At 59.7% G+C, this 27,364-nt stretch overlaps 1 protein-coding gene across 17 annotated transcripts in view; it reads right to left on the bottom strand.

Annotated features, from left to right (window-relative positions):
- Nucleotides 1-10,423: 10,423 nt before the first annotated feature.
- Nucleotides 10,424-27,364, bottom strand: part of LOC137864577 (ankyrin repeat and fibronectin type-III domain-containing protein 1-like) — a 189,561-nt gene continuing 172,620 nt past the window's right edge. For 16 of the 17 annotated variants that reach the window (XM_068698770.1, XM_068698773.1, XM_068698777.1 and 13 more), the window contains 18 exons: nt 21,268-21,469; nt 20,795-21,002; nt 20,128-20,322; nt 19,776-19,889; nt 19,300-19,397; nt 18,800-18,890; nt 17,407-17,514; nt 17,141-17,240; nt 16,735-16,867; nt 16,243-16,362; nt 15,756-15,971; nt 15,444-15,610; nt 15,003-15,153; nt 14,748-14,916; nt 14,345-14,511; nt 13,819-14,029; nt 13,115-13,746; nt 10,424-11,655 (listed from right to left, as the gene is read on the bottom strand). In XM_068698770.1, coding sequence (XP_068554871.1) covers nt 11,368-11,655; nt 13,115-13,746; nt 13,819-14,029; nt 14,345-14,511; nt 14,748-14,916; nt 15,003-15,153; nt 15,444-15,610; nt 15,756-15,971; nt 16,243-16,362; nt 16,735-16,867; nt 17,141-17,240; nt 17,407-17,514; nt 18,800-18,890; nt 19,300-19,397; nt 19,776-19,889; nt 20,128-20,322; nt 20,795-21,002; nt 21,268-21,469 — 3,370 coding nt within the window. In that variant the 3' untranslated portion in view covers nt 10,424-11,367. The remainder of the gene's footprint in view (nt 11,656-13,114; nt 13,747-13,818; nt 14,030-14,344; nt 14,512-14,747; nt 14,917-15,002; nt 15,154-15,443; nt 15,611-15,755; nt 15,972-16,242; nt 16,363-16,734; nt 16,868-17,140; nt 17,241-17,406; nt 17,515-18,799; nt 18,891-19,299; nt 19,398-19,775; nt 19,890-20,127; nt 20,323-20,794; nt 21,003-21,267; nt 21,470-27,364) is intronic. The other variant, XM_068698771.1, reaches the window with a different exon arrangement.

Genomic DNA, 27,364 nt, shown 5'->3' with positions numbered 1-27,364 from the left:
CGCTACCCACGCTGCCCTCCAGAGAGGAGCCACGGCTTCACCCACGTCCTGCTCCCCTCCATGCCCCTCAAGCACGGTGGAGCCGGGCAGCTCCACGGTGGTGGAGCCAGGAGGGGCAGCCCAGGTGCCCACTGAGGTGGGATGCTCGGCGGGGACCCGCACAGAGTCACCTCGCATGGAGGTGGCGGCTGGGAAGCGGTTAACGCTTTGGTTCTGGATTGATTTCTCCTGGAAGGAAGGAAGTGTCCTCACACAGAAAAAATGCAGAAATAACAGGGTTGGGGATTTTTTTTTTTTTTAAATAGCTATTCTCTTTTTCCAGCCATCTGTGCCATTTGCAGCTGATGGGAGGGGGGACGGTGCTGGATGGGGGGAATCATTTGGGTTTGAGACCAATATTGCATTTACAGTGTACAAAACAAGAGAGGACATCTGTCCCCAGTGGAGTATTACGCACAGATCTAGGATTTTAGCATTGCGCTCACGTCCAGTGCTATCATTACAGATGCACGGAGCAGAGATGGTCATGCACAACTCCGTGCTTCTTCCCCTTGCTTCTTCTTGACTGCAATTGCCCTGTCGCCCTGCGCCCATGGGCTGCTCCAGATCCTTGAGCATTTTCCAACAGCCAACGTCCACTCATCTGCCTCTTCCCCTTCTTCCCCTGTTCCTTTTCCCGTGCGTTAATGCTTCTGGGGAGCAGGCAGACGACGGCTGCTGCCTGCCCAAAGGCTGGTGCTTCGCACCTCTGTGAAGCTGGTCGTGGAGAAGCTCTCCCTTGCAGCAGGAGGTCTCCAGGCCTCTTGCAGGAGCAGCCCTGAGCGTGCTGCTGTCCTTCAGCAGCCTTGGAGGCAGCACGGCAGGCAGCATCGCCCTACACCCGGCCATACAGCGCAGTGCCTACCCTAGAGGGCACCCTCGGAGATGGATGGCACTAGGCAGCCTCTTCCCCTTCTCCAACACTTAAATCATCCCTGCCCCTGGCCTGCAGCCCAGGCAGCATCAAGGCTGCCCGAAACCCCTCTTTAGCAAGCCTGCTCGCTGGCTGTGCTCCCTGTTAGCAGCAGCCGGGTATTTCTGTCCCCAAAACCCGCCAGGCGCATCTGCAGGCGCGGGGCTGAGTGCTCCACGAGCGCCTCGGCAGCGACCTTGCTGGCTGGTGAGGATCAGCCCTGGTGCTCCCTGGGGGGCCCTGCTCCACTTCTCCTGCCACAGCCTGGTCCGAATGGGAGCGTGGCAGTGCTGGGATGAGGCACCAGTGGGGACATCCCCGGTGCTGGCATGGGACGGGTCCCCCTGAGCACCAAAGGGTGCGTGGAGCCGACTGGGCGGGCTCCGGCTGTGGGCAGCGCAGCCCTGCCAGATGCTTTTCAACAAAACCTTCAGCCCGCTGCTGCCTTTCCTTCTGGCACGTCCCTCTCCTCCTCTCCTGGTTGTTTCTGATGGTGTGATCGCCCATGCAGGATTTTCAGTCGCCTGAGAAGGGCTGAAGCTGTCGGTGAATGCCGCACGGATGGAGATGCTGCTCTGAGGGCTTGGGCAAAATGCAAAATGCACTGGGGCAAGGTGAGGGCTTATGTGAGGAAGGGATGTGGGGAACGAGGCTCTGCTGAAGGGGCTCCAGGTCTCCTGCTCCTGCCCTCGGCCTTGGAGGGCAGGGAGGAGAGGTGTTGGATAAACCGTGCTGTTAGATGGACCACGGGGAATGGGAGGCAGAAGGGGGAACTGCGGGACCAGTGCAGCCCATGTGAAGTCCATCACCTACACACAAAAAAGATTCACACGTGCCAGCTGTCTGCACTGCTCCAGAGAGGGTGAAGGGGAGCAGAGGTGGTTAGGAGCAGGGGCAGTGCTGGCACAGGGCACACAGCACCAGGAAAACCCGCTGCTCCCACAGGGACGGGAGCTCTCCGGTGGCTGTTGGAGCCCTCCAGGCAGCTGAGCTCTCCTCACTTGCCCTGGGTCTCCGAGGGGGAAAAGCACCAGACTGGTGGCTAAGTCCTGTGATTTACAGCACATCTGATCGTCCTAGTCCATTAGCAAAACATGCAGTTGGCCACGAAAGGCACATCTGCCTATTTTAAAGACTATAGTAATGGTGAAAGCTCCGACACATGGATTTCGGTAAGAAAACTTGCACTGTAAATTGCATTCCAAAATGATGTCTTCCATCAAATTCAATGGGACAGTTATTGTATGGTAATTAAACACTACTGAACTATTCAACCATTGGATGGTGAATAGAGACCTGGTTGCAGAAAGCCACCCAAGCCTGCAGAACACCCACAGACTCCCACGGTGCCTGCTTTGGTCCTGAGCTTTTATTTACCTGGGTGACCTTTGCCGTGTGTGGGGCCCTCCGAGGGGTGCACGTCTCCACGTGTGCTGCAAATACCCAAAGACAGGACGAGGGGTGGCTGCGGTGGGGAGGGAGCGTGGTGCAGAGGGCGTTTGTGCCCGGCCCTGAGCCCAGCGCTTCGCACCCAAGCGCAGGCTGGCAGGGGCAGCGAGCCCGAGGTTCCTCGAAGGTTTCTTTATGAGCAGCCAGAGCGAATGATAATGAAGTGGAGACACAGGCAGGGCTGTTTCCAAATCTTCACTGGTGCATGACATTATAACCCAACCCGTTCCACCCAGCGCCTTGTCCAGGAGCTTTTGCACGCTCCAGCCCAGGACTGCCAAGCTCTCTGCACAAAGGCAGTGTGCTGATAAAGCCTGCGGACACTTTCAAGTCTGCTAAAAAGATGTTTTGAGGTGACAGATCTTAAGCAGCACACAGAGCCGAGCGCTGCTCTGCTCTCCACACCCTTCCCCGCTGCCAGGGGAAAGCAGCCACTATCAGTGATAGCTGGATCCAATTTATTAGGCGCTTCGAGGAGACATTCATCAGGCAAGGAGATAAATAATCTTCAGATGGAACAATTAAATTTAATTGCCTGAAGATTATTTGTCTCCTTCCCTGATGATTGTCTCTGCTGAGCGCCTTATAAATTGGATCCAGCTATCAGCAATATTAACTGTGCTTCCCCTCAGCATTGGCCCAGCTGCCCAGACCAAAACACTGGGCTCGGAGGAAACTTTCACTGCTACATCGAACCCTTCATGCCTTTCGTTTTGTGGCGAGGCAGGCGCTGCGGTCCAGGTTGCTGGCTGTGCCGGGCTGGGGGTGCTCCTCGGCCACATCCTGAGCTCAGCGGCGCTGCACGGGGGCTGCAGGTGCTGGCCCTGGGCTGGGGCTGGACCCGCAGCTTGGAGAGGGGCTGGAAACCTCCCGAGCCTTCCTGGTGCTCTCTCTGTGGGGCTACATGACAGCGGTTCCCTGCTGGGTAAGGGAGTTAGGAGGGACAGGGTGATCCTACAAGGATCCTACAAGACTTTGGTGAGCTGGGGCTTGCCGGGGCCGGAGGAGCGAAGAACCCAGGTGGGGTTCACGGCGCGTTACCGAGCAGCACTGGTGCATGCAGGAACCTCCTTGAGCTGTGAGAGAAATGGTGATGGAGCTGTGTCTCCAAGGGTAGAGACCTCCAGGGTGTGTGTGGCCGCGCTGGTGCCTGCCCTGGTCAGCCTGCCAGCAAGTGTGGGAGCGCGGCACGTCCCCAGCGAGGCGCAGTGAGGGTAGCCACCACAATTGTGCTACTCCAGGCCGGGACCAAAGCTGGAATCTCTTCAACAACCCAAGAGCCATCAACTCCCTCCTCTGAATGTGTCTGAAGTCTGGAAAATATCTTAAATATGGGAGAGGAAAGGGAGGGGTTTGATCCTCAGCTGGTGTAAATCAACGGAGCTTCATTGACGTTGTTGGACGATACTGAGACTCATGTCCTCTGACCCCAAAAATTTCTAGAGAGGGAGGTAATGACTTCAGAGCATTCCAGTGTTGCAAGAGATTGTCCTACAGCCCGGCAGAGGGGAGGCCACAGCTCCAGGGGCTGGGAAGCGTGGGGCTAAGCGTCTCCACGAGGGAAGGGGAGAAAATCCCCAAGGCCCCCGGTGCTTGGTGCTTAGTGGAAGGCAGGCTGGAGAGCGGAGCAGCCGGGCTGTGGGACCACAGGGAGCTCTTCCTCCTGCACCTTTCTGCGTGTGTAAAGGCTCTGGGTGCGTGTTACCACGACGCCCTGCCTCAGCCCAGCTCTGGACACGGGTTCAGCCCAGCAGAACCCAAGCCCACCGGTGCCTCCCCACACACGGCGCCATGGGCGCTACCAGCGGCTCTCCCCACATCTCCCCTGCCTGCTTTGGGACGACCCAGGCTGTTGGTGACTGCCAAGAGCCACGGGCAACGTGACCCCCGGCTGCAACGTGCCCGCTCCTGCGACAGACGCGCCGTGTCCGGGCGTCCCTGCGCGAGGCAGTGCTCAGAGGTGCGGGCTGGGCGCCAGCGCCGCGCTCCTTCCTGCGCGGCGCAGAAGAGCCCCTGGAATCAACATGTTTACTGACAGGCTCCTGCTCTGCTGGCCTGGTTTTCTAAGGAAATGAAGCTTGTGCAATCACATTGTCTGGGGGTGTCTGTTCCTAATAACTTCTGAGTCCACCAGCCAATTCCGAGCCGATCTGACAGAGGGGGAGAGGTCTCAAAACGCTGCGTCCTCCCGAGCCCGCTGGCGAGCGGGGCTCAGGTACCTCAGGCAAGGCGAGGAACAGAAGCATCTTCTAAGCGAGATCACAAAGGCAGGAAGCAAGGGCACGTTTGGCTGCCACGAGGCAACCCAAGGACCAGTTGGGATGAGGACCTCTGCCAGCAGCGACCAGAGCTGGATGCGCCGTGGGCTGGGAGAAACATGCGTGTCCGGAAGGACGAGCGCTCCAGCTAAGCAGGGCCTGGCGCTGCCTGCAGTTAGCGCACGTCTGGGCAGGGAAGGACAGTGTCTGCAGCGAGCCATGGCTGCCAGAACGCGTGGAGCTGAGCGCTGAAACGCCTCCAGCTCCCCGAAGCGCCGGGGCTGCGGGATCCTCGGCCGGAGCACCCCGGCGGCGGAGGAAGCGCGCTGCCAGGAGCGGAGCAGGGTGGCGGGCACCTCGCCAGGTGGAGCACGACCTGCCACAGCCTCGTCCTGCCTCGGTCAGGGTGGGATCTGGGGACAGCAGCGCCTTCCTTCTCCTTGCATCGACGCTGGTTTAATTTGCTGAAGGCGTTCGATGGTGCACATGGTGTCTTGAGCTCAGCACTGCCAGTAATATGAGCTGAACAGAGCTGGAGAGGGCTTTTTTTTTTTTCTTCTATTTTTTTTTAAGCGCCTATACAAACATGATTTGTTTTGTAATAACTCTTCTTCTGTTTTGTTTTGAAGGGGATGATGGCTCTGGGATCTGAGGGGCTGGGAGACAGCTCTGAGCAGCTCAAATTTCTCCCCACGTGCTATCAATTAACGTCTTCATTAAACACCCAGATCAAAGCCGCTTCCAGCCAGAGCATGACGGCGCAACAGAGCCCGGCTCTGTGAAGTCACCCACAATTGGTGACAAATTAAAAAAGGGCTTGGCTTGTCCTCTACCAGCTACACATGGAATGGGAGATAGCTGAGAACGGAGGGAGTGAGTGTCTTCCCTTGGCTCCCCATCGCCGCTTGGACCAGAAAACAAGACCTAACCACGGTGCATGACAACAGAGCTGCTGCATGTGTGCTTGCTGAGAGCCACCGTGGCCCAGCAGCCTGCTCAGGCCGCCTCTCTGGTGCTGCTGGTGCCCAGGGCACCTCTCCAGTTGAGCTGTCGAGACTTGACCTGGAGTTAACCTAGCAAAGCACGAGGGCTGGGAAAGTCATCTGGAAGAAAACAAGACCACAAAATTGTCCAGATGGATGTTTCCTAGAGGCTCTCCAACATGTTCTCTGCCTCTATTTTATTCCTTTACTTCTCTGTGGGCTTCCAGGGACCCTGACCCGCTGGCATCCCAGCTGCCATCCACACATCCCAACCAGTGAGGGTCCTGCTGCTTCATCCTGCTGGTGCTCCCCCCAGAGATGCTTGCCATGGACGTGCTTGCCACCAGCTGCTGGTCCCCAGCCCTCGGCTCCTTCCTGGCTGTCCGTGGTGGGCTCTGGGGACCCGGAGGTGCTGGTGGTATTGCCCACGTCTGTGTGGCACCCACCGATGCTGCCTGTGGGGCACAACAGCACAGTTCTCCACCTCATTCCCGTGCCCAAATGCATGCGGCGTTCGTGGCTGCCCTGCCTGGTGCCACCTGAGGAAATTTGTCTTCAAAGATGCCAGGACCAGCAATTAATTGGGCATTTCCTGGATCCCTCAAGGTAAATTTTGGAGGCTTCAGCACCTGGCTTCAGCTCACTGGTGTCATTACAGGGCAAATTGTGTGGGCAGCGTGGAGCCGCAGCGCACACAAAAGCATTGCCCTCATCTGAGCCGTGCTGCTGTAGGAGAGCCTCCAGCCGTGACCCGCCGAGCTCTGCATCGATGAGCGGCGCAGCAGGAGGCAGGGCTGCGTTTGGCCCTAACACAGAGAGATGAATGGAGCGTGCTGCTCGTGAGGGAGCAGCAACAGCAGTGCCGGGACCAGGAATAAGAGATAACATCTCCCCGCACACTCCCCCACCACGACGCACGGTTGCAAACCGCAGCAGCCGCTGCTCGTCCTTCCCAGGGCACCTCGCCCCTCTCGCCTCCTCCTCTGGGCTGCCTGGCTGGGAGCATGCAGGACAGATTTCCAGGAGCTCGGCTGAAGCTCCTAGCACATCTACCTTGCAGTTTCAAGGCACTGTTGGAAGCCAGATGCCATAACCCAGACCACCAGGAATCAGCCGATGCCATGGTGATGGGTGACCGCAGTGGTGGCTCTTTGTGCACTGCACTCTGCTGCGGTGCTTTGGGGCTCAGGGGCAGCAGGGATGTGGCCGACTGTGGGAGCAGCACACATCTACCTCTGCCAGGGCAAAATGAGCCTCGGCAGCGGAGCCACCGCGCTGCCGTGATGCTGAAGCCAGCCCCAGCCCCGCTGCAGCGGGACGGGCACGGCACCGCTCACCGTAGGGTGCTCCGCTCCAGCGGTGCTGCGATGAGCCTAGGAAAGTGGTCCAACAGCTCAACCACAGCCAGTGAAGAGCAAAACTGTCCTCTTGTTGCTATCTTAATTCACAGACCAAATCAAACTCCTTCAGGACAAGTACGTCTGCATCTCTTTGAAGCCTGAGTCAGCAAAATGCACGCTCAGCCCTAAGCCTGTGGTTTTTGGTCTATCGGATTAAGCTGGGGCTCGAGGGAAAACCATAGAAAAAACGTTGTTACGACACATCATCTGGTGGGTTGTTCTTTTTTCTTCCCACTAAAAACACCATTTTAGCCACAATATAAACGTTCATAAAGGATTGTTGGTTTCAACAAATGGTATCTTCCAAAATCCTTGAGTTAGAACAAACTTGTAAATACTCACACTGCCCTGCCCATCTGTTTTTTTTTTTTTGTTTGTTTTTCTTTTCCTTTTGAAGGTGAATGTTACTTTCTCTAAGAAGTCTCTTTCTTTCTTTCTTTCTTTCTTTCTTTCTTTCTTTCTTTCTTTCTTTCTTTCTTTCTTTCTTTCTTTCGGGTGGGAGATCAAATCAAATCAAATAAAGCACTCTTATCCTCATGAGTTTTTTACCTTTGTGCTTTTGGTTCCTGTTTTCGTGAGGTTTTATTTTCCAAGTTGCTTAGGGAACAGACCACTTCCCTGCATCCCGGGAGTCTTCACGCGGTGGAAAGATCTGTTTGCTGCCCAGTCTTTAGGTGGGTTTGAAGAACCAGAAATCCTAGACACACTGAAGTCAGCCGGGGCTTTCCGATGGTGCTAACGCCACCAGGACTCCCATCTCCTCCCTTCCAAGTGTCCTGGCGGTTGGGAAATTACAATCTTGGTCTGAAACCCGCATTGTCCAGCCCGGTTCCACATGGGAAGTGGCTCTGCCCACAGCGTACAGAGTACACCAGTGTGTGGCTTCCCACAGAAACCTGGGCTGTCTGGGGAACGGCGAGCCCCTGGCCAGCAGGGCTTTGCTCGGCGTGGCTGCGTCCTCAGCGGGCATCTGTGCTGGGGACGGAAAGTGTGGGCACGCGGCAGCCCCCTGACTCAGCCGGCACAAATCCGATCACACCACAGTTCAGCTACAAGGCGATGCTATTTATAAGCTACCTGGGTAAACAGTCCGTGCGACTGCACAGTAATTGCACAGAGTTCCTCCAGATGATAGAGCGGTAATTAACTCGGTAATTGCGTGTGCCAGAATAACCCTGGAACTTCCCCTCTCCTTTGGATGCCTGGCACGGCTCTCGCGCGCTTTTCTCGCCTCCTGTTTGAGGGAGCTGGAAGAAAGGCTTCCACTGACTTCAGCACATCTTGGAGCGGGCTCAGAGCATCTCCCATCTGTGGAGACTGCAGCTGCTTGAACAGAAAGGGTAACTCCTCAGCTTCCCCCAGTAACCAGCGCTAAGGCAAGAAATTCTACAGCAGGGACGCAAGAGAGAAGTGTCCCAGGGAAAATAAACAAAAAGCAAACAAACAAAACAAAGCAAAACAAAAAAAAAAAACACGTCTCAGGCTCAGCCAAACCTCGGGAAACACAAAGCTGGATTTGTTTGAGCAACTCCCTTTGGATGGGAGAAAAGAAATGCAGATGCTTCAGAACTGATGCCAGCAAGCTCCTGATTTGGGGGAGGAAACACGGAGTGTCACAAGTTAGGTTTACTTCTGTGAATCCATACAGTGCGAGCAAAATACCACGGCGTGGTGGCTCCTCTGGTGACATAAATTCACGCAGTCCCGTTAACCTTCCTGGATCTCCGCCAGTTTTCTCCTGCTCAGCTCCTGGAGCTGGGCCTGCCTCCAGGTGGAGCGAGCAGAAGACCTGGTGGCTGGACGGGACGAGCCGATGCGTGCCTCTCGCCGTCACACAATGATCCGCTTTCAGACACTGCTCCTGATGGAAATTATGCCGACAGAGACAACAAAACGCCCTCACCAAGCACACAGTGTTCTGCAGCGGCATCTTTTGGTGCTCCCCGTGCCTGGAAGAGGAGCGCCTGTCCCCGCCGAGGGGAGCGGCCGCAGCCCCCAGGGCAGGGAGAAAACGCGGCTCCTGCTGCTGCTCTCGGGCCCTGCCACGTCCTGGCTGATGCTGGGGTCGGGGGAAAGCCCCAGACCAGTTGGTTTGCTGTTGGTTTAACAGCAGGGGACGAGCGGTGCTGCCAAAGCTCACATCTGCCCTCCCATGGATGAGATATTCAGGGATGCTCCAGCCACCAGGACTCGGGGTTGGCTGCGCGAGGTACGCACACACGGGTGTGTGGATGGCCCCAGTGCGGGGTTTGTGCGTGGTGGAGGCTCTCGCCTGGGCTCAGGTAGGTTTGGGGCACGCTGGTGGATGCCTGAGCCACTGGGCAGGGTGGTGTTGTATTGCTCTGGGATGTTGGCAGTGCCCACAGCAGGCAGAGCTGGGGACACGGCACTGCAGGGATGGGGGTGTCTGCACCCGGAGACACCGGTCTGCACCAGCACGGTCCCCCTGGGCTCCTCCTGGACTCCAGCTTTTCTCATTAAAATACTGGGAAAAAGGGACTGCTACAAGCACAATGACGCCTCTCCCAGCTCTGCTGTTTCCCAGTACCAGGAGACAGCAGGGCTGAGGCCAGGTGCTCTGGGGACCTGCCTCCACGGCACGCGTGACAGCATGGACGTGAGGGAAAGCCCCTTTGCCAAATTGCTGTCACCAGTGCCACTAGCCCTAAGTGAGAGGACAACACCTGTCCCACCTGTCCCAGAGCCTCAGTGCCCCTTCTTGCCGTGAGCTGCTGAGCCCCAGGGCTGTGTTTCAACAGTAAGAAACCATCCTGCATGTGCAGCAACCTTCCAAAGGGGAACCACCGACCTCTGCGCACACAGCTCCCGGCTCCACGCGGCTTCCAGCAGCCACACGGGCTCCCCACGGCCACGCACAGAGCCCGCCTGGCGTCTGCTCCCACTCCTTGGCCGTGGGGAAGGGCAGGACAGAAGGCTTCAGGACCTGGAAAGAAAACATCGGGATGTGCCCATGGAGCTCCAAGGGGAACCTCACCTGTGAGGGGTGCCGGCCCCGTGCCGTGTGCGCTGCCTCTGCTCTGAAAGCGCTCGTGGCAGCTGCAAGGCAGCTCTCTCCATGCTCTTCTCCAGGTGCTCATCTCTCGGAGGAGGCTGCAGGACAGGAGCAGGGTGTGTAAATGCACATCTGTGGGTGCTCGGGCTCTGCAGCCACCAGGTTTCCAGCACCTGGAGGTGACAGATCGCTGCCTTCAACTTGCCTGTTCCTCTCACACACAAACCTCTGCTGGGTCAAGAGCATCCCGTTAACCACTCCTGGGAAAGGCAGGCCCAGCCTCTGAAACTAGGGATAATTTGGGGGACGTGGGTTAAGGACAGAGGCCCTGCTCCTCAGGCCGCGAGAAGGAAGAGAGCAATACACGGTCAGCAGCAGTCATCTTTACTATGGACCACAGGATCAGAAAAATAACCTTGTGAACAAGAGACCTAGTTGCTAACAAAGTGTCATGCTGTAGGACAGACAAGAGAGGCCACTTACAATCACCAGAACAAAACAGCAACCGAGGAGGAAAGGGAATCCCGAGGCGGTGCTGGGTGTGCTGCAGCAGATGCCCTATAGCAAACCTCTAGTGGTGGTGTCAGCACAGCTGCGTGCACGTGCATGTGAGTGGGGGGCTGCTGGCGTGGCTTCCTTTTGCCTCTAAAACAAGAAAAAGGGTCTTCACCTCCTATACAACTCCAGTGTCTCTAGCACAATTATTTTTTTTTTCCAGAAAACAAAACAAAACAAAACACATTCTGTTCTGAGAACTATGTGCAAGAACTGTTTCTCCAGGTACAGTGAAACGAGGACGGATGGGGGACACCCTTCTCAGTGCTGTCCTTGTGCATCGTGCCCTCTCCTCATCCACACCGCGACTCCAGCCAGCAATCCTCTGTGGCTCTTCCTTCACTAAATCCCAGACAAGGATTTTCAGAAAAAGAAAGAAAAAAAAAAAAAAAAAGAGTATTGCTGCTCCTTCGTGTAATATTTTTCCTCTCTCTCTCCCCCCCCCCTTTCCCCTTAAAAATGTTTGCTTTCACAAATTCCATTCCTGCAAGGATTCCTCCCAGGCTCTGAGGTCTCCGCGCTCCACCCTCATCTTCTGCAGGCAGAAAAACCGAGTCTCGACGGCTCTTTGGTTAAAAAAAAAAACGAAAAAAAAAAAAAAAAAAAAAAACCAACACAAACAAGTAACACACAGCCCGGTATGATCCCATTCCACCCCGCGGACGCCTGATGAGAGGGTGTCTGTGGAAGAAGGAAGCATCAGAGACGCGCTGTCTGCTGCGGGGCCGAGGTCCCCGTGCCACCGCCGCCGCTCCTCTCATACGGTGGTGGCGGGCCCGAACTGCAGCACCAGGGGCGACGTCTCCTTGATGCGGACGAAGAAGCGCCCCTCGGGCCGGGCGGCGTGCAGGGCCAGGGGCAGGGAGTCATCGGGCAGCCACCGCTCGCTCTCCTCGGAGGCGAACACCAGTCCGAAGTGCTCCAGCTGCTCCTCGCCGTAGCAGAAGGCGGCCGAGGCGCCCAGCACGCCGCGGGAGACGTCGTTCATCTCCAGCACCACCAGCTTCACCACCTCCCCGGCCGACGTCTGGCTGGTGATGTGCAGCTGCGGAGAGACAAAGGTGGGAGAGGCGGGCGGTCAGGGGGGGGGACGAGGAGGGCCAGGGGGCAGCGGCCGCCCCTCCCCGCAAGCTGTCGGGGGGCAGGAACGGCCCCAGCGAGGTGCCCGGGGACACGTGGCCCTGCTCCTGCCAGCTCAGAGGTGTCAAAGCCCCTCCTGCGAGCAGCACCCAGCCCCCAGAACCACAGCACCGCAGCCGCCCTGGTGCTGAGCTCCTCGGGAAGCGGGGCTCAGGTTAATCCCCTTGGAGAGCACCCGGGGGGCTCTGCCCACCAGCTCTCCTCGCCCTCCCTCACCGCTTCGCTGGGATTGCCCTCTGAATCCCGAGGCAGGACGAGAGCACTGCCGGGCCGTCAGGAGCCCGATCCTTCCCTTCAAAGGCCCTCGGCCGGGCAAGGCGATGGTTTCCTTTGGCACATCCGTGAGGGCCTGCGGAGCGCCGCGGGCAGTGCCCCGGCAGGGTGGTCCAAGCCCTCGGCCCACGTGAAGCCTGCCAGCTCCGAACAATCATCATGGGGCTCAGCTGATTTACGCCAGCCGAGGAGCCTTCCCTTTGAACTCGGTTCTTCGAGGAGAACATCGTAAAACGCTTTCAAGCAGGCATGTCCCGAGCTTTGCAACTTCAAAAGCCACGTGGGCAGCCCGCCAGGAACCCAGGGCTGCACTTCAGTTGCATAGAAATCTATGGTAATTTCTCAAATGGAAAATAAATACTGCGAGTCAGATTTCCCTCTGCTTCTAACATCCCTGCTGGGTGAAGAGAAACTGGCTATCAAAACTGCCTGGCAATAAACCTCCAGCCCTGCAGCCTGCTCCTTCCTGCACCCTTTTGCAGACGAGCTGCACCCGGGCTGCTCCGCGAGCCCTGCTCGGCACGGTGGCACCGGGAATTTCACCGGGGAAGCTTCAAGAGGGGAAGGACTTGGGGGCTGGAAGCAGAGGAGGTGGCAGAGCACAGAGGGGACCTGCCTGGGCTGCGTGCCCGCGGGCTCCAATGGATGCAGGCAGCCTGGAGCTTCGGGAGCCAGCTCAGCTCCAAAGCCCTGCCACAGCCAGGGAGGGAGTGGAGAGGACCCACGGGGGGCTCACGGGCCCCGGTGCCCCCGGCGAAGAGGCAGCTGAGGCTGGTGACCCCGGGTGGCACTAACCCACTGCCAGTTGGGCTAAGTGCCAAACCCCAACCCTGCCTTCTGTCCTCAAAACACCCTGCTGGCTAAGCTGGTGGCCCCATCCCGGCCCCTGAGCAGCAGAGGTGGGCACGTGGGGTCCCCCGTGGTGTGCCGAGGGCACAGGGACACGGGGCAGCAGCACCGGGGGTGTCCTGGGGACCTGCCCCTCGGCATGGCAGAGGATGGAGACGGCAGAGCCAGGAGAGGGCCACGCAAGCCTGCAGTGCCTCCCCCGTCCTGGCAGCTGCACCGCTGCCTTTAGTAGGCTCCGGTACCTTGACACTGGTCTCTTTGGAGAGTCCGGTTTCGTACTGAGGGCAGACCCGCAAGGTGACAGAGCCCGGCTTCTTCCCGCGGTCGGCCAAGCACCCGGGTTGCTCCAGTGGCTCCTGGCAGCTCGGAGTCCACTCAGCCGAGCGCGTCCGGCCGCGCTCGGGGCTGGGTGCGGAGCCAGTCCCCAGCCTGAGCTGGCCGCCGTGGCCCCCGGGGGTCCTGCTCTCCGTCGGGGAGCTGTCGACGGAGCCGGGGCAGGACTTTCTGGCCACCGGGCAGAGGGGCTTGGGGAAGTCCAGGCTGCTGGTGCGCACGCAGTACGCCTGCCGCTTCTCCGTGATGCGCAGCAGCTCGATCTGCCGGCTGGGCAGGACGAAGTCACTGTCGTAGAGCTCGGGGGGCGGCCGGGGCTCCGGCGGGGGCAGCGGCACCGGCTGGAGCTCGTGGCTCTGCAGGACATCCGGGGCGCTGTCCCGCAGGCTGCAGGGCGCCCTCCTGCCGCAACACTCGGGCCCCGAGGAGGAGGACACCAGGTCGAGCTCCTTTGGGCTCTGCGCCCTGCTGGAGTCGTAGTCGCTGTCGGTGGCCAGGAACACCTCGGAGGAGCCCTCCTCGTCCGACAGCCCGTGCAGGTCTGCAAGGGAAGCAAAGAATTCGTCGGCTTGGCGTGAGGGGGAGCGGGAGCTGTGCAAAGCCGGGCCCTTACCGGAGTTGAGCTTACGGCTGGTCTCTGGGGAGGGCGCCGGGGAGGGAAGGAAATCGAGGTGGGACGAGGAGGATTGGGTCTTCTCCTTCATGGCACTGCTGGAGGTGCTGAGGAACCCGCTGAGGGACACCCCACAGGACGGCTGCTTGTACCGGGCGTGCTGCAGGGCGTCCATAATCCAGCGCATCTCGCGCCATATCTCCTCCATTTGCTGCCAGAAGTGGAAATAAAGGATCCCTTTTCAGAAAGCAAACAACCACCATAAAGAAATCCCCCAGCGAAACCCGGCCTCTCCCCACACACCTTTCCCAAGAGGCAAAAGCTCGGGGGAACCCCCCCGGAGCGCGGAACCCCCCGGCAGTGCTTTACAAACCTTTAACAAAAGGATCACAGCGAGATGCTGCCAGACAAAGCCCTGGCACTGCGGGGCCACAGTGGGGAGAAGGGAACAGCCCTACTGGGGCATTTCGGTCCCGTGGGCACACCGTGGCCAGCCTGGCTGGCTCCCAGCGCCTGCGCTGCGCACCTGGATGTAATCCTGCACCTGCTGGTGCCTCTGCTTGGCCGTGGAGAGCTCGGCGTCAGAGAAGGCTTCCCTGAGGCTCTGCTGCGAGAGGAGCGACTCCAGCTCCAGGAGGGCAGACACCTGGCAGTACTGCGTGATGAACTCCCGGTCGTACGTGAAGAAGTGCACTGAGGGACGGAAGGGAGGAGGAGGATGAAAAATATCAGCTCCCTAGGGGTTCCTCCGTGCCCACCCAACCCGGGGAGCCCACCTGGAGCACTGGGGAGCCCTCAGCACTCCCTCTCCCCCCTCTCCCAGGGAGGTGACAGAGCACAGCCACCCCAACAGCGCCTTCCAGCCCTTCCCAAAATCAAGGAGACCAGCACGAGGAGGCCCTGGCAGTGCAGGCCACCCCTTTTCTCACCCAGCTCGAAGATCTGCAGCGGCAGCGTGAGGAAGCCGGACTGAGGGGTGTAGGGGTTGTTCTGGCCCGGCGCCGTGCAGACGTCATCTGAGGGAGGCAGCAGCAGCAGGAAGGAGACCTGGCCCCCAAAATCCAGCACCTCTTGGCTGTACAGGCGGAAATCTTTGGCCTGCAAAGAGCCCGTCCAAAAGACACGACAGGTAACGGCTGCAAACGTCATCGCCCTCGTCCCTGCACCTCGGCTCCCACCCACACCTCTTGCAACGGGATGTTGACCAGGGTCATCAGCTCCTTGATGGCCGCCTGGAGCTCCTGGAACAAGTGGTTTTGGGATGTCTCAGCCTCTGGCTCCGCAGGAACGGGCTCCTCCATGCTGGCCATCTTCTGCAGCCATTCCCACTCCTCCCTGGAGAACGGCAGACAGAACGTGATGGAGGGAGAAGCTCGGGGCTGACCTAAACACGCCGTCCTGATGAGAGCTGTGTTTGCTTAGCTCTTCCACCAAGGGGACGTGGGAGCTGGGGTGGCGGCAGGGGGACCTCGGCTTTCTCCAGCCCTAGGCAGGGCTTGGCAGGGACAGGGCTGGGCGGTGAAGCTGCACCCCTTCCTCAAGTCCACACACAAGAGGCAGTGGCCACGGGTGCTCTTGTGCTGGACAAGGCAGAGAAAAAGACCAGATGCCCCCCAGAGCCCCACCTGGAGATGTTGGGGTTGGAGCGGATCTTCACGTGGCACAAGATGTTGGGGAGCTGCTCGGGCACCAGCACCCGGATCTGGTCCACGGCGCTGCAGAGCTTCAGGTAGCCCAGGTAGAGGCCCGGGGAAAGGGCATGGCTGCTCCGCTGGTGGTAAGCCAGCTTGTCCTGAGGACACGGGCACCGCTGGAGTGAGCCAGCCCTCACAGCAAGGAGCTCTCCAGCCCTCGTGCCGGGTGCTGGAGGCATGAGGGGCAGCCCCAGCGTGCCGGCTGGAAGCAGCCCCCGTGTCCCCAGCCCCCTCGCTCAGCACCTGCACGGAGATGAGCAGCGTGTCCAGGGCCGTGGGCTCCTCCGGGGACGACACGGACTTGCGGCTGGTCTGCAGCTTGCAGATGGGAACCCAGCGGACGCTCTCGAAGGTCTGGTTGGTCTTCACCTCCTTCAGGGTGACGATGAGGATGTTGCCCTGCTTGTCTTTGATGGGCTCGAAGAAGACCTGCCCCAGGTCCTGGATGCCCAGCAGCCCCTGCGCAACGGGATGGGGGACAGGAGAAAGGTCAGGGGACACCACGCTGCCTGCTGGAAACCTGGCAGAGCACCCACGGACAGTCCCAGACCCTCCACGTGCTGCTGAACCTGGCACCTGGGGACCCACGGGTGATGGCAAAGCTGTGGCCCAGCTGCAGCCCGGTGGCACAGAGCAGGCAGAGCTGTTTTTTTTCCAGCACTCCCAGAGGAGCACCCCCAAAAATCACTCTGGGAGGCAGCAGGAGGACAGGGACCCCCCTTCCCCTCACCTGCATCTGTGAGATGGCCAGCAGCATCTTGAAGCGCGTCTGCAGGATGCAGGAGCAGGACGACTGGGAGACGGTGACGCACTGCCGCAGCCACAGGATCTCGTCCCACATGCACGACACCTGCAGCACAGCCAGGAGCTGTCACCGCCAGCCGAGCCCCCCCCAGCTGCCTGCTCACACGGGGGGGCCCTGGGGACAGCCGGTCGGTCCCTCTCCATCCGAGCTGGGCGAGGAAGGTGCGCGCGCACACACCGCTTTCAGCAGCACGGGGGATTTTTTTTACGCACTCCCCTGCCCAAGATGCCTCCCTTCCTAGGAGGGGCACCTTCCTGAGTTGGAGCAGAGCATTTTTCAGCCCCCACACACAGGTAAGGGTTGCAGTGGAGGTGCCTCACACACGGTGACACCCCTGGAGGACACCGCGCTCACGGCGGTGGCTGCCCAAATCTCCCAGCGTCAGGACGCGCAGCACAGGGCGCGGGGGCTGCCTACCTTGGTGAACCAAAGGAAATCCTGCATGAGCAGGCACGAGTAGGTGTCGTCGATCTCCACCACCGGGATCTGGTCCTCGTGGGTCACCAGGATGTTGTCGTCCTTGTAGAAGATGGCTGTCAGGTAGAGGCCCCTGCGCGGAAGGGAAGACAGGCTGCGGGGTCACCCCTGGCCACCAGCTTCAGTTCCCAAAGAGTTTGTCTCCAAAAGGCAGGGGAGGTGCCCCGTACAGGGCTGGTCCGAACATAAATGTTTGATTTCTGAGCGATGGGACTGATCCCCACTGCCAGCACGGGCTCATCCCAAGGAGGGACCCACCCCAAGCACCTGCAGCCCTGGCTGGGCAGCCCTACATCCCTGTGGGGCCAAAGGCTCTGCAACATCACCCCCCTCACGAGGCTCTCACCGCTTCAGTGTCTTGAGGAACTTGCTGCCAGCGTGGAAGAGGTGCTTGAGGCTCTTGGAGACCGAGTGCTTCCTGCTCTGGGGCTGGTTCTTGCAGGGCTCTGGGAAGTGGAGAGCAGAGGGTGCTGCGGCGTGACCCCAAAAGCAGCACCCACAGCCTGGGGGGAGGCGTTGTGGGCACCCCAACTCCTTGTGCCTCAGCAGGTGACCCCCGGAGCCCTGGGGACCAGCAGAGCCCCCCGGGACCACCGGGTGCTGCAGACTCACCGTGGCACACGCAGTGCTGGTGGACGGTCTTCACCTGGCCCAGCAGGTGGTCCAGAGCTTCAGCCTGGCCCCTGCGCCGCGGGGCTCGGCCGTCGTACTCCCTCCAGTCTGCGGGGACAGAGCCGGTGTCACCCCCTGACACCCCTCTCCACGGAGCTGCTCCCCACCCCACGGCACCTCCCGGCACCCCAGCACCATCGCCACGTGCTGGGAGCAGCTCTGGAGCCACCAGGTTCTTTTAGGAACTGCAGCAGATCTGGGAAGCTGCAACACGGCCCCGCTGTCCTCTGCTAACCCCCAGGGCCGGGTGTGGGGGGCACTTTTGGGGCCGTGCCCAGGAACTGGCAGGGATAACGGGGCCAGGAGCTCCCCAGGGCCACCGGCCGCCCCGCAGTGAGGGTACAACGGAGGTCAGGAGCAAGGTCCCGCCTGCTCCCGCTGCCCTTAACCTGGCTTAAAAAATATTTTTTTTTTCCAGTGTCTTATCTGGAGCTGCAGCTTCATCCAGGTGAATGCAGGAGCGGAGCTCACCCAGGCAGACACCCAGGCAGGCTCTCCTGCCAGCCTCACCCTCTGCACGGCGGTGGCAGGAGCGGCACAGGGCCGCCGGTGCTTTTACGTTAGCTTTAGGTTAATTGCTTTGAACACCCCCTGTCCTGCCTGCTGCTCTTTTCCATGGAAAGTTCAGCTCTGTTAACTTTGGCTGGGGCTCGCCACTATTTTTAGGAGCTTTAAAAACACCCGGGGAGGTGCCTGGCTGTTCTGCTGGGCCAGGAAGGGATCTCTACCGAAGGGAGAAATATTCACGGGGACAGAAATAAGAAAAATCCGTCCTGCTTGATCCCCGTGGATCTCGTGCACACAGAACAGGACCTGTGTGGGACAGCAGAGGGGCTTTTAGGGTGCAAATGTGAACAAATGCCTGGTGCCAGCCTCACACAACGCCGGTTTCTTTACCTGGGCAGGACAGGCCCCTCCAAAAAGCTGCCCCACGCTAAATTACAAAGCTCTGCGAAAAAACGCAGGGATGGTTTTCCTTCCCCCAGAGGTGGTTTCTTAGCTCAGAAGTAAAACATCCTCTGTCCGAGCTACCCTAGGATCAGCTGGTCCAGGTGGCCTAAAACCTCTGCAGCCTTTACCAGGCAGCCAGGCTGATTTTGGGCTGAAAAATAAATATCTGGCAGAGCTCCCAGGGGCCAGAGACAGCATCCCCCAAAGGGCTCTGTGTATGAGCCCTGCACCCCTTCCACCAGGCACAGCCACCTTGTGGGGCCCAAGACCCACCTGCAAACCCTAAATACCGCACCCAGCTCTGCCCCTGCCCCAGGAGCCATAACGCCCCATCCCAAAAGCTCCCGAGCCCACCCCACCCCAATCCCACAGCTGTACTTACTGGAAGGGATGGCGAAGGGGGGCACTGAGGCTTGGGGGGGACCCCAGCCCTTCATGTTGTAGGCAGACACCTGGACGTAGTAAGCTGTGCCCTGCGAGGGGGGGAAGGCACACTCAGGATGCGGGTCCCTCTCCCGGCTCAGCGTGCAGGGCACGGAGGTGGGGAGGAATCCCAGCACGCCACGAGGAGCACTAAATGGGACCCCATAGCCCGGGCTATGAGCTCTGACCCCCCCTCAGCCACCCTCCAGCAGCACCACTGCCTTGCCCAGTCCCCCACAGCACACAGAAGGGTCCTCCCTGCTCCTCAAGCCTGCAAGTCCCCCCCTCCCTGCCCAAAAGCGTGGGTGCAGCACCCCTTTGCCTGCACCCCCAGCCCCTCCTGGTCCCCCTACCCAAGCCCCCTTCCTGCCGCTGTCCCCTTTCCCACTGCCATCCCACCCATCCGCCCCATGTGCAGGCTCTGGAGCTGCCCCCGCAGCCCGGACCCCCCCAGCTCACCGACACCAGCCCCCGGATGGTGTAGTGCAGGCTCTTCAGCTTGTCCACCACGGCCTCCCCCAGCAGCGGTGAGAAGGTGGGGGAGCAGCTCCACTCCACTGCAATGAGAGAGGCCCCGATGTGCCACATCCCCGGGGGCAGACCGAGCCACGAGGCGAGGAGGGACAGGGAGGAAGAGCAGACCAAGCCGGGGGACCCAGCCAGGCTAAGCAAGCAATGGGCCAGGACTTCGAGGTGCCTGATGGGGGGAGAATTCTCCCAGAAATATAAATTTCTGGTTTAAATGGGTGAAGGCACCATCTGGCTGGTGGCCCTGCCATGCCGTAGTGTGACAGCGCCGTGCCACAAATCAACAAGAGCTCGGCACCCTTACAGCCCCCAGGGTGCTGGCAGGGTGTGCACAGGGCAAGTGCCCCACTGCATCCTGCTGGCACCCCCCGGGTGCTCAGCAACTGCACAGGGACCCCGGTCCTTACCCTTGTATTTGGTGACAACGGCTGAGTTGACACTCAGGGGCTCCCAGAAGGTCACCTGCACCGAGGAGCTGCTGGCCACGGAGAGGTGCACGTTGCTGGGGGGGTCCGGCACACCTAGGGACAGAGAGCACAGGGCACTGCTACAGCACTGACGGTCACTCCAAACCCCGCAGCATCCCTCCCGTACCTCCCCTGCACCCAGGGGTGCGTCCCCGGGGTGCCTGCCCCCTCACCCACCCATACCACAGGCTGCAGGGTGCGGGGTCCCCGGCAGGCACCGGTGCAGCCCCACGGTTCCTCCCCATCCCACACCCAGCCCCGCTCCTACCCCAGCCCTGCTTGGGGCACTCACGGGCGTGCTCAAAGCCTGCCTTCATGCGCTTGTACAGCCGGTATCGCCACTCCCAGGCCTTGAGCTGCTTCTCCTTCTCGGAGCAGTCGGCGTTGGGTGCCTCGTTCACCACCTGCGCCGTCAGCTCGTTGACGCGCTGCTCCGCTTCCCGCAGCAGCGTGGAGAGGTGCAGCGAGCGGCTCTCCAGGCTGACAACTGCTGGGCAGGAACAGGCAGGGGCAGGGGGGAGCGAGACGGAGGGATGAGAAGGTGATGAGGAGGTGGTTAGAAGGTGGTTGGGGGAACCGTCTTTGGAGCCAGGCTCTGCTGGCACCAAATCCCAGCCCGGAGTCCCCGTCCTTGCTGCAGTGCCATGCTCACAGGGACAGTGGCGCTCCCCAGTGTGTGGCTGGGCAAGCAGGGAGCAGGGTCTGAGAACCTCTTCCCACCCCAGCATCACAACCTCCGTAGTTTCCTGCTCTGAAAAGTGGAGCCAGCACCGTTCCCAGCTGCCCCATGGCACACGCAGTACGCAATAGGGTCTGCTCCCCGAGCTGGAGATGTGGGTGCTGCACAACCCGCTCCAGCCCACCACACACGCGGATTCCCAGGAGGCAGAGGAAACCCCAAAGCTGCTGAAAGCATCACCAACTCCTTGCTGCTTCTGCCTGCCCTCCAGCCAACTCACAGTGCGGGCTCTCCTTCGCTCCTGCCTGCAGCAGGGCCCTGGCGATGGGAGCGTTGTTGGTCATGATGGCGATGTCCAGGGGCAGCAGCCCCTCGCTGTTGGGGGTGTTGAGGTCCAGCTCCTCGGGGCTGTACTGCTTCAGCAGCTCCTGCACCCGGTCCAGGTCCTGCAGCTCCACGGCCTCGAAGAGAGCAGCATTGCTCTGGAACTGGATGGAGAGAGAAGCGCTGGTGAGCTGGGCATGGAGTGCTCCTTCACCCCACCCAGCACCCCACCAACCCAAATCGAGCTTGTGGCTGCCCCCAGAACCACGGAGACCCCGAACCAGGGGCTGAGGAACATCAGCTCTTGCAGCCAGAGATGGGTGATGCTGAGCAAACACCCTGCCCCCAGGCAGCTTCACCTAACCCCCACCCCACCCGTCCCCCTCATCCCCAGCCCCGGTGTGGCTGGGGTGACCGGCGGGCACCCACCATGTAGGACTTGCGGAGCTTCTCCTTCTCGCCCCGTCCCGCCAGGCTGCCCTCATCAAAGGACGTGTAGTTGACTCGGAACTTCCCCGAGAGGTTTCTGTAGAGCCTTTTGGCCGCGTTCGGTGAGGAAGGGCCCGGCGGCTTCCTGGCCTGCGCCAGCTGCAGGTCCCGCATCTGCTGCGTCATTTTGGGAGAGGACGACCTAGGGCAGGGGAGAGGCAGTGAGTGATGGGCCGGTAAAATGTGCTGGGAAGGCAGAGGCAGGCACTCAGCAGCTTCAGGAATGGGACGTGAGCCAGGAGAGCCAGAGTCACCGACCCTGCAGTGCTGGGACGGCACCGACGCAGGGGCTGCACGGTGGACACTGGTGCCAACAAGGAATCTGTTGCCATCAGCCAGGCCAGCACCTCCTGGTCACAGTTGATGGGTCTTTATGGGTCCCAACGGGCTCCCCCAAACCCTGCAGGTGAGGTTTTTCCCTCCAGACCCTTGAGCTGGGATGGCCACGGTTGGTGCCGCACTGTCTGCATCTCCAGTGCTCATCAGCATCCCTCAGTGCTCGTCTGTACTTGATTTTCTCAGGGGCCTTTGTTCCAGCAAAGGAAACCCTCTGAAAGCAAAGTGAGCATGGACAAAAGCCTGTTCCTCAAGGCACCAAGGAAAAAGCCAGGAGCCTACAGGGACCCTCGGCCATGCGAGTCCCAGCCTCCCATGCAATGGGGACGCAGGCTGTTGGGTCATTCCTCAGCCTCTGAACCTCGTCCCACACTAATAAAGCTAAATTATCTTTTCTCCACTGTCATTTTGGCTTCCTTCTTGAAACAGACATGACAAACATGCACATGTCCCCAGGAAACCTGGTGCCCTCTCCCTGCAGCCAGGATCCCACACCCCCAGCAGCACCGGGCGCAGGTCCCCAGCTCGGTGCGAGCACGGCGGTGTGGGGCTTTTGCTCATGACCCATCAGCTGCAGGACCGAGGGGTTTCACTGCCACCAAACATCTGATCCCCCTCTTGCTGTCCCTTGTGCACCCTGTCCCCATTCCCTCCATCCAGGGAGGCAACGATGCTCCATGCCAGGAAAGGAGGAGCCCAGCAGCACCTCTCCACATTAGCTGCACTAAACCCTGCCGTAACAGATCCCCGCTGCTGCAGCCATGCCTGCAGGATCAGATCTTAAAAAGAACGGCTCCTGGGAGCAGAAACACCTTTTTCTGCCAATTAGACCACATGGCAAATGACCCAGCACAGGCAGGCTGCACAACTCGGAGGACGTTATCACAGAGATGGCAGAAACAGAGGAGCCACGGAGAAATTTCTCACTGCTTTCCCTCCTCCCATTGCCTTTTAATGAGAAGGAAAGAGACGGAAATTATTCGGAGCTCCGGAGCGAACGTCTATCTGTATTAAACCCGCTGCCCCAAAGATAAAAGCGCTCCCGGCCCTGCGGTCGTGACTCATCGGGGCTCAGTGAAACGGCCTTGATTTATCTGGAGCTAAACTTTGCGGTGGAGCAACTGATAGCTGCAAACAACACCCGCAGCCGCCGTGCCCTGGGGGTACGAGCAGCCGACACCAGCTCCGGGGGCACGCGGCGGGAGGAGGTCAGGGCCACGGCAATTAGCTCCTCTGCCTTGCCAGTGTCGGTGCAGCTTTAGCTCAATCTCTCCCAGCCGCAATCAGTTCTTGCTGCTAATTACCGACCTACCCACTGCAGCAGCGCCTCGCCGGCCCCAGCTTTTCAGCTTCCCGGCCGCAGGACGTGGTGTGGACAGCAGCTCTGAGCTGCTGCAAACCCCACCAGCGCGGCCAGCCCAGAGCTGGGTCTCCAGCCCTCGCCCCATTACGCCTGGAGAAGGCTGGGGTGCTGCTAAAAGACACCTCGGGGCTGCCCAGGCCCCTCTCGTGGAGCTGCTGTGATGCTGTTTAAAGCGCGTGAGGATGGATGTGCACAAGACAACTTCATTTGATCCCTCTCTTCTTCTGTAATGAACACAGCCAGATTCACTGGGTGGTTTACAACGCTGTGGTTTCTGCATATTCTGGGGTTTTAATGTTTCCAGCGCTGCAGATCTTGGCCCAGTAAACAGTGTTAATAATTGTTGTAATTATATCATTTTAAGTGCATTTTGTTTAAGGGCGGAGGCTCCCCGAGGCTCCAGCACAGAACCAGTCCGTGTCGGACAGGGCTGCCCCGGCTCGCTGCAAGGAGCCTGCCCACCCCGGGGGGGGGACACAGCACCCCAGGGGGCTGTACCCACCCCAGCACCACGCTCCTGTCCATGGGGACAGGCTGCTGTCACCTCTGGGAGCTGCTCTCCAACACCAGCGGCTCAACACGGCACAGGGAGAAGCTGCGGGGGCTTCGTGCACAAGGCTATTTTTTTTTTCCCCCTTTTGGAGCCCAAAAGACAGAGGCTGAGAGGTGTTAATTCTTCATAGGAATGAGCTGGCTTGGGGTGGGGAAGGGCTTAACGGCTTTGAGGTAAAAGAGGGTAGTTTTAGATTCGATAATTAGGAATTCTTTACAATGAAGGTGGTGAGGAGCTGGCACAGGCTGCCCAGAGGAGCTGTGGGTGCCCCATCCCTGGCAGTGCCCAAGGCCAGGCTGGATGGGGTTTGGGCAGCCTGGGCTGGTGGGAGGGGTCCCTGCCCATGACAGGGGGTTGGACCCAGGTGGGCTTTAAGGTCCCTTCCCACCCAAAGCATTCTGTGATTCTATGACGAGAGCAAGGACTGGGTCCTTGCGGGGCTTTTGGTGGCATGGGGAACACCCCAATGTGGATGGCTTCGTGGTGTCTCAGCACCGGCTGCCTTCCCGACCCACAGCCCGGTTCAATTCGGGGTTATCCACTGAAGGAGCAGGCAAAAGCCAGCAGGATCCTGGCAGCCAGCTACCAGGGCAAGCCCAACCCCATCTGGGCAACCTCACAGGGCAAACCCAACCCAGTCTGGGCAACCTCACCCCGAGCTTGGAGCTCGCACCAAGGGATCAGCCAGAAAACTGCCCGAGGATGCTGGCGTGCAGACTGCTTCCGAAGTCAGCACGGGGGAATTTTCTCTTTCGAGCACCCTCGGGCTGAGCACACGACGAGCCCACGCTCAGCCTGGGGGCTTGGTGCATGCGCCCTGCGGGTGAGCGCACGGCATGGTCGCTGCCACTCGCTGCAGGACCCGCTGCAGCCCGCGGCCAGCACACAAGAGCCTTTTGGCTCCCGTGGCCACCAAGCAGAAACGCAGCTTCCAGCAGACAGGAGCTGCCGACGCATTTTCCACTCCTTTCTCCTGAGCATAAGCAATTTTTCAGGGCTGGGGAAACAGAGGATGGATCCAAAGCGGAGCACGAGTAGGGAAGCACTTCCAAACAGTGGGATTTCATAACCCACCAAGAGGCACGCTCCAACCTCGGACGAAATTCTGCGCTTGGCATCCTGGCACAGCAGCACAGCTCATGGGAACAGCCTGCACATCAGCCACCCACATGAGGAGGATTTCCCAAGCAGGGACCGCAGAAACTCCTCTGAGCTCCAGCCTTAACGGCAAAGGTGCTCCCCTGGATGTGCCAGGCAGCCTGCAAGCACTGCTGCTCATCCCGCTGCCCAAACATGAGGGTGCACACAAGGTGCTTGCTGTGCAGGACGCAGCCCCAAGGCATTTAAATATCGTGCAGACCGTGGGTGGTGACCAGGTCGTGCCAAAATGGAGCAAAATGGAGCACAGCAAAGCACCCCCAGAGGCTGGGCAGGCTCCTGCAGCCTCTGCACCCCACTACCTGTGGCTGGCCGCAGCCGGAGCTGGCACATGCCCCAGGCAGCATTTCTGCACCGCAGAAGCATCTGCGTGTCTGGAAAATGCACTTGCTTATTGAAACCTGGGTCCAAGGAAAGGCAACAAAACAGATCCAGGGCTTTGTTTGTTTCCTACAGATTCTCTCTCTTTTTTTTTTTTTTTTTTTTCCCACTTGGCAAACCCGCTGGGTTTTGTTTTGAATGGAGCCGAAATGAGCATGCCTCTTTTGTTTAGCAATAACAACTAACTTATATAGACCCCACTGCTGCCAGCACATTTTTGCGTGAGCTCCGGAAGCCCAGTGCTGTTAGCCCAGGGTCAGTCCAAGCAGTCGCTGCGCCGCACCCAGGCTCGGGCAGGGTGTCCCAAGCACCAGAACCTTGCACCTCTGCAGGGGACTCACCAAGGGCGCAGGACAGCACCAGCCATGCCTCGCCGGGCAGGCTGCCCCCCAGCCCAGCAGATTTCTGCGTCCCTTGGGGAACGCTTGCACGGGGAGCTGAGCAGCTGCAGCACCTGGTGAGGACACCCTCGGACCTCCTGCAGCACACGCTCTGATTCCAGGAGAGACGGAGGCTTTAAGACGCTGAGAAAGGTTTGGAGCTAACCGAGTAGATCACTTGCGGAGACCCCCCCATACAACACACCATTTCTGCTGCCCGAGCAGCACGTTTGCAGGAGGAAGGGAGCAGAGACATGCAAGCAAATTTTGCTGCAACACAATAAAGCTGCTTCTTTTTTTTTTTTTTTTCCTGTTTTTAATTTATTTATTTTAATTAAGCATTCAGATCGGGGGTATTTAAATGAGCCCAGAAAGAGCCTGTGGCTCAACTCCCGTTTAAGTAGGACCGAAATCAGCCTTTCAGTGCCTTGGCCATCCCTGAGAACCTTCCATCAGGGTCAGGACTGCTGCCACGTGAGCACTGCGGGCTGTGCCCGTACCCTCGTCTCCTCCTGCACTGCTCCTTCCCCACCTGCACGCACACAGCACACGCAGCAGCCCCATGGCACCAGGATGCCTCTCAGTGCTCAGGATCCCCTCACACCCACAAAAATCTGCATTTCTGCTTCAGTGCAGCTGCATTTCCACGGGGATTGAGCCAAGTGGGTGCGTGCACTGCAGACCGAGGGTGCTGCTGCCTGTAGGGGCTCAGGAGCTGCTGCCTGGGGCTTGGTGTCCCCCTGCCACCCACGCTGCCTGTCCCCCCGTGCAGACAGCCCCATCCCTGTCCCCGTGGCACAGCACGGGCAGGCAGGTCTGCCCGCCACGGGGCTCGGTCCCTCCTGCCTCCCAGCGAGCGCAAATGCTCCTCACTGCGCTCCGGCAACGCCGGCCTCTAATTGCTGCTTGACATTAAGCATCTGAGCAAGGAAGTCTTGGGTAAATGTTCTTGCTATGGGAACACGCAGTGCTGAGTCTCTTTAATTACATTGTTTTTGTTTGGCTTTTTTTATTAGTTGTGCTGTGGCTTCCCCTCCCTGACAGGCCGGAGGAGCGCACGCTAAATATGGCTGGGTTTAGAGTCTGCAGTGAAACCCGAAGCTCGGCACCAGCCTGGCTGGACGCAGGCAGGGTGACGGGGGGATGCATTCCAGCCGCCGCGCACGGCTCCGGCCCCGGCCAGCGCTGGGGCAGCTCCGGGCTCCTCCAACGCCCTGCAAAAACGCGTCCCCCACCTCCCCGCTCTCCCTCGCCCGCTGGATCCTGCCGGGAACACATCGCAGCCACGGCCCGCAAGCCCCCAGCCGTTGCCAGCAGCCCCCGGCCCCGCTGCGCCCATCACGTCCCTGCGGCGGTGCGGAGCTGGTGCCGCACACCTGCTGGCCCCACGGGTTGCCCCAAGGGCGAGGGAGCCCTCTGCCCACCGGCCACGCTGCTTTTCATCTTCCTCTGCCCCCCTTGTTATTTTAAAGGCATTCCAGAGGATGCTGTCAGGCTTGGATGTGGTTTGGTTGGGTTGTTTGTTTTCGTACTGGAGGTTTTATGATCGCGTTGGGAACGAGCCCTAATTGAGCTGCAATTCGAATTGCAGTCCGTGGGTATTTGTTTCATTTTTGGAAGGGCTTAAACTGCAGCACAGCTTAGGCTGGAGAACGCATTTGGTTTTAACTGGAACCTGATGGGGACAGGGCTGAGCAGGACGGGCCTCCCCGAGCCACGACCGACGCACGCCGGGGAACCCCGGCGGCACCAACAGCCCTGCAGCCACGGGGCCAGGAGGCTCGCAGCCACCCTACAAACCTCGGGGCCCTCGTGCCTGCCCAGCTCCCCTGGGTTTGGGGCACCTCTCTGGACTGGGAGCTGCCT

This window comes from Anas acuta, chromosome 15, assembly GCF_963932015.1.
Source record: "Anas acuta chromosome 15, bAnaAcu1.1, whole genome shotgun sequence".
NCBI classification, from domain to species: domain Eukaryota; kingdom Metazoa; phylum Chordata; class Aves; order Anseriformes; family Anatidae; genus Anas; species Anas acuta.
This window is presented reverse-complemented; position numbering and strand designations above follow the sequence as displayed.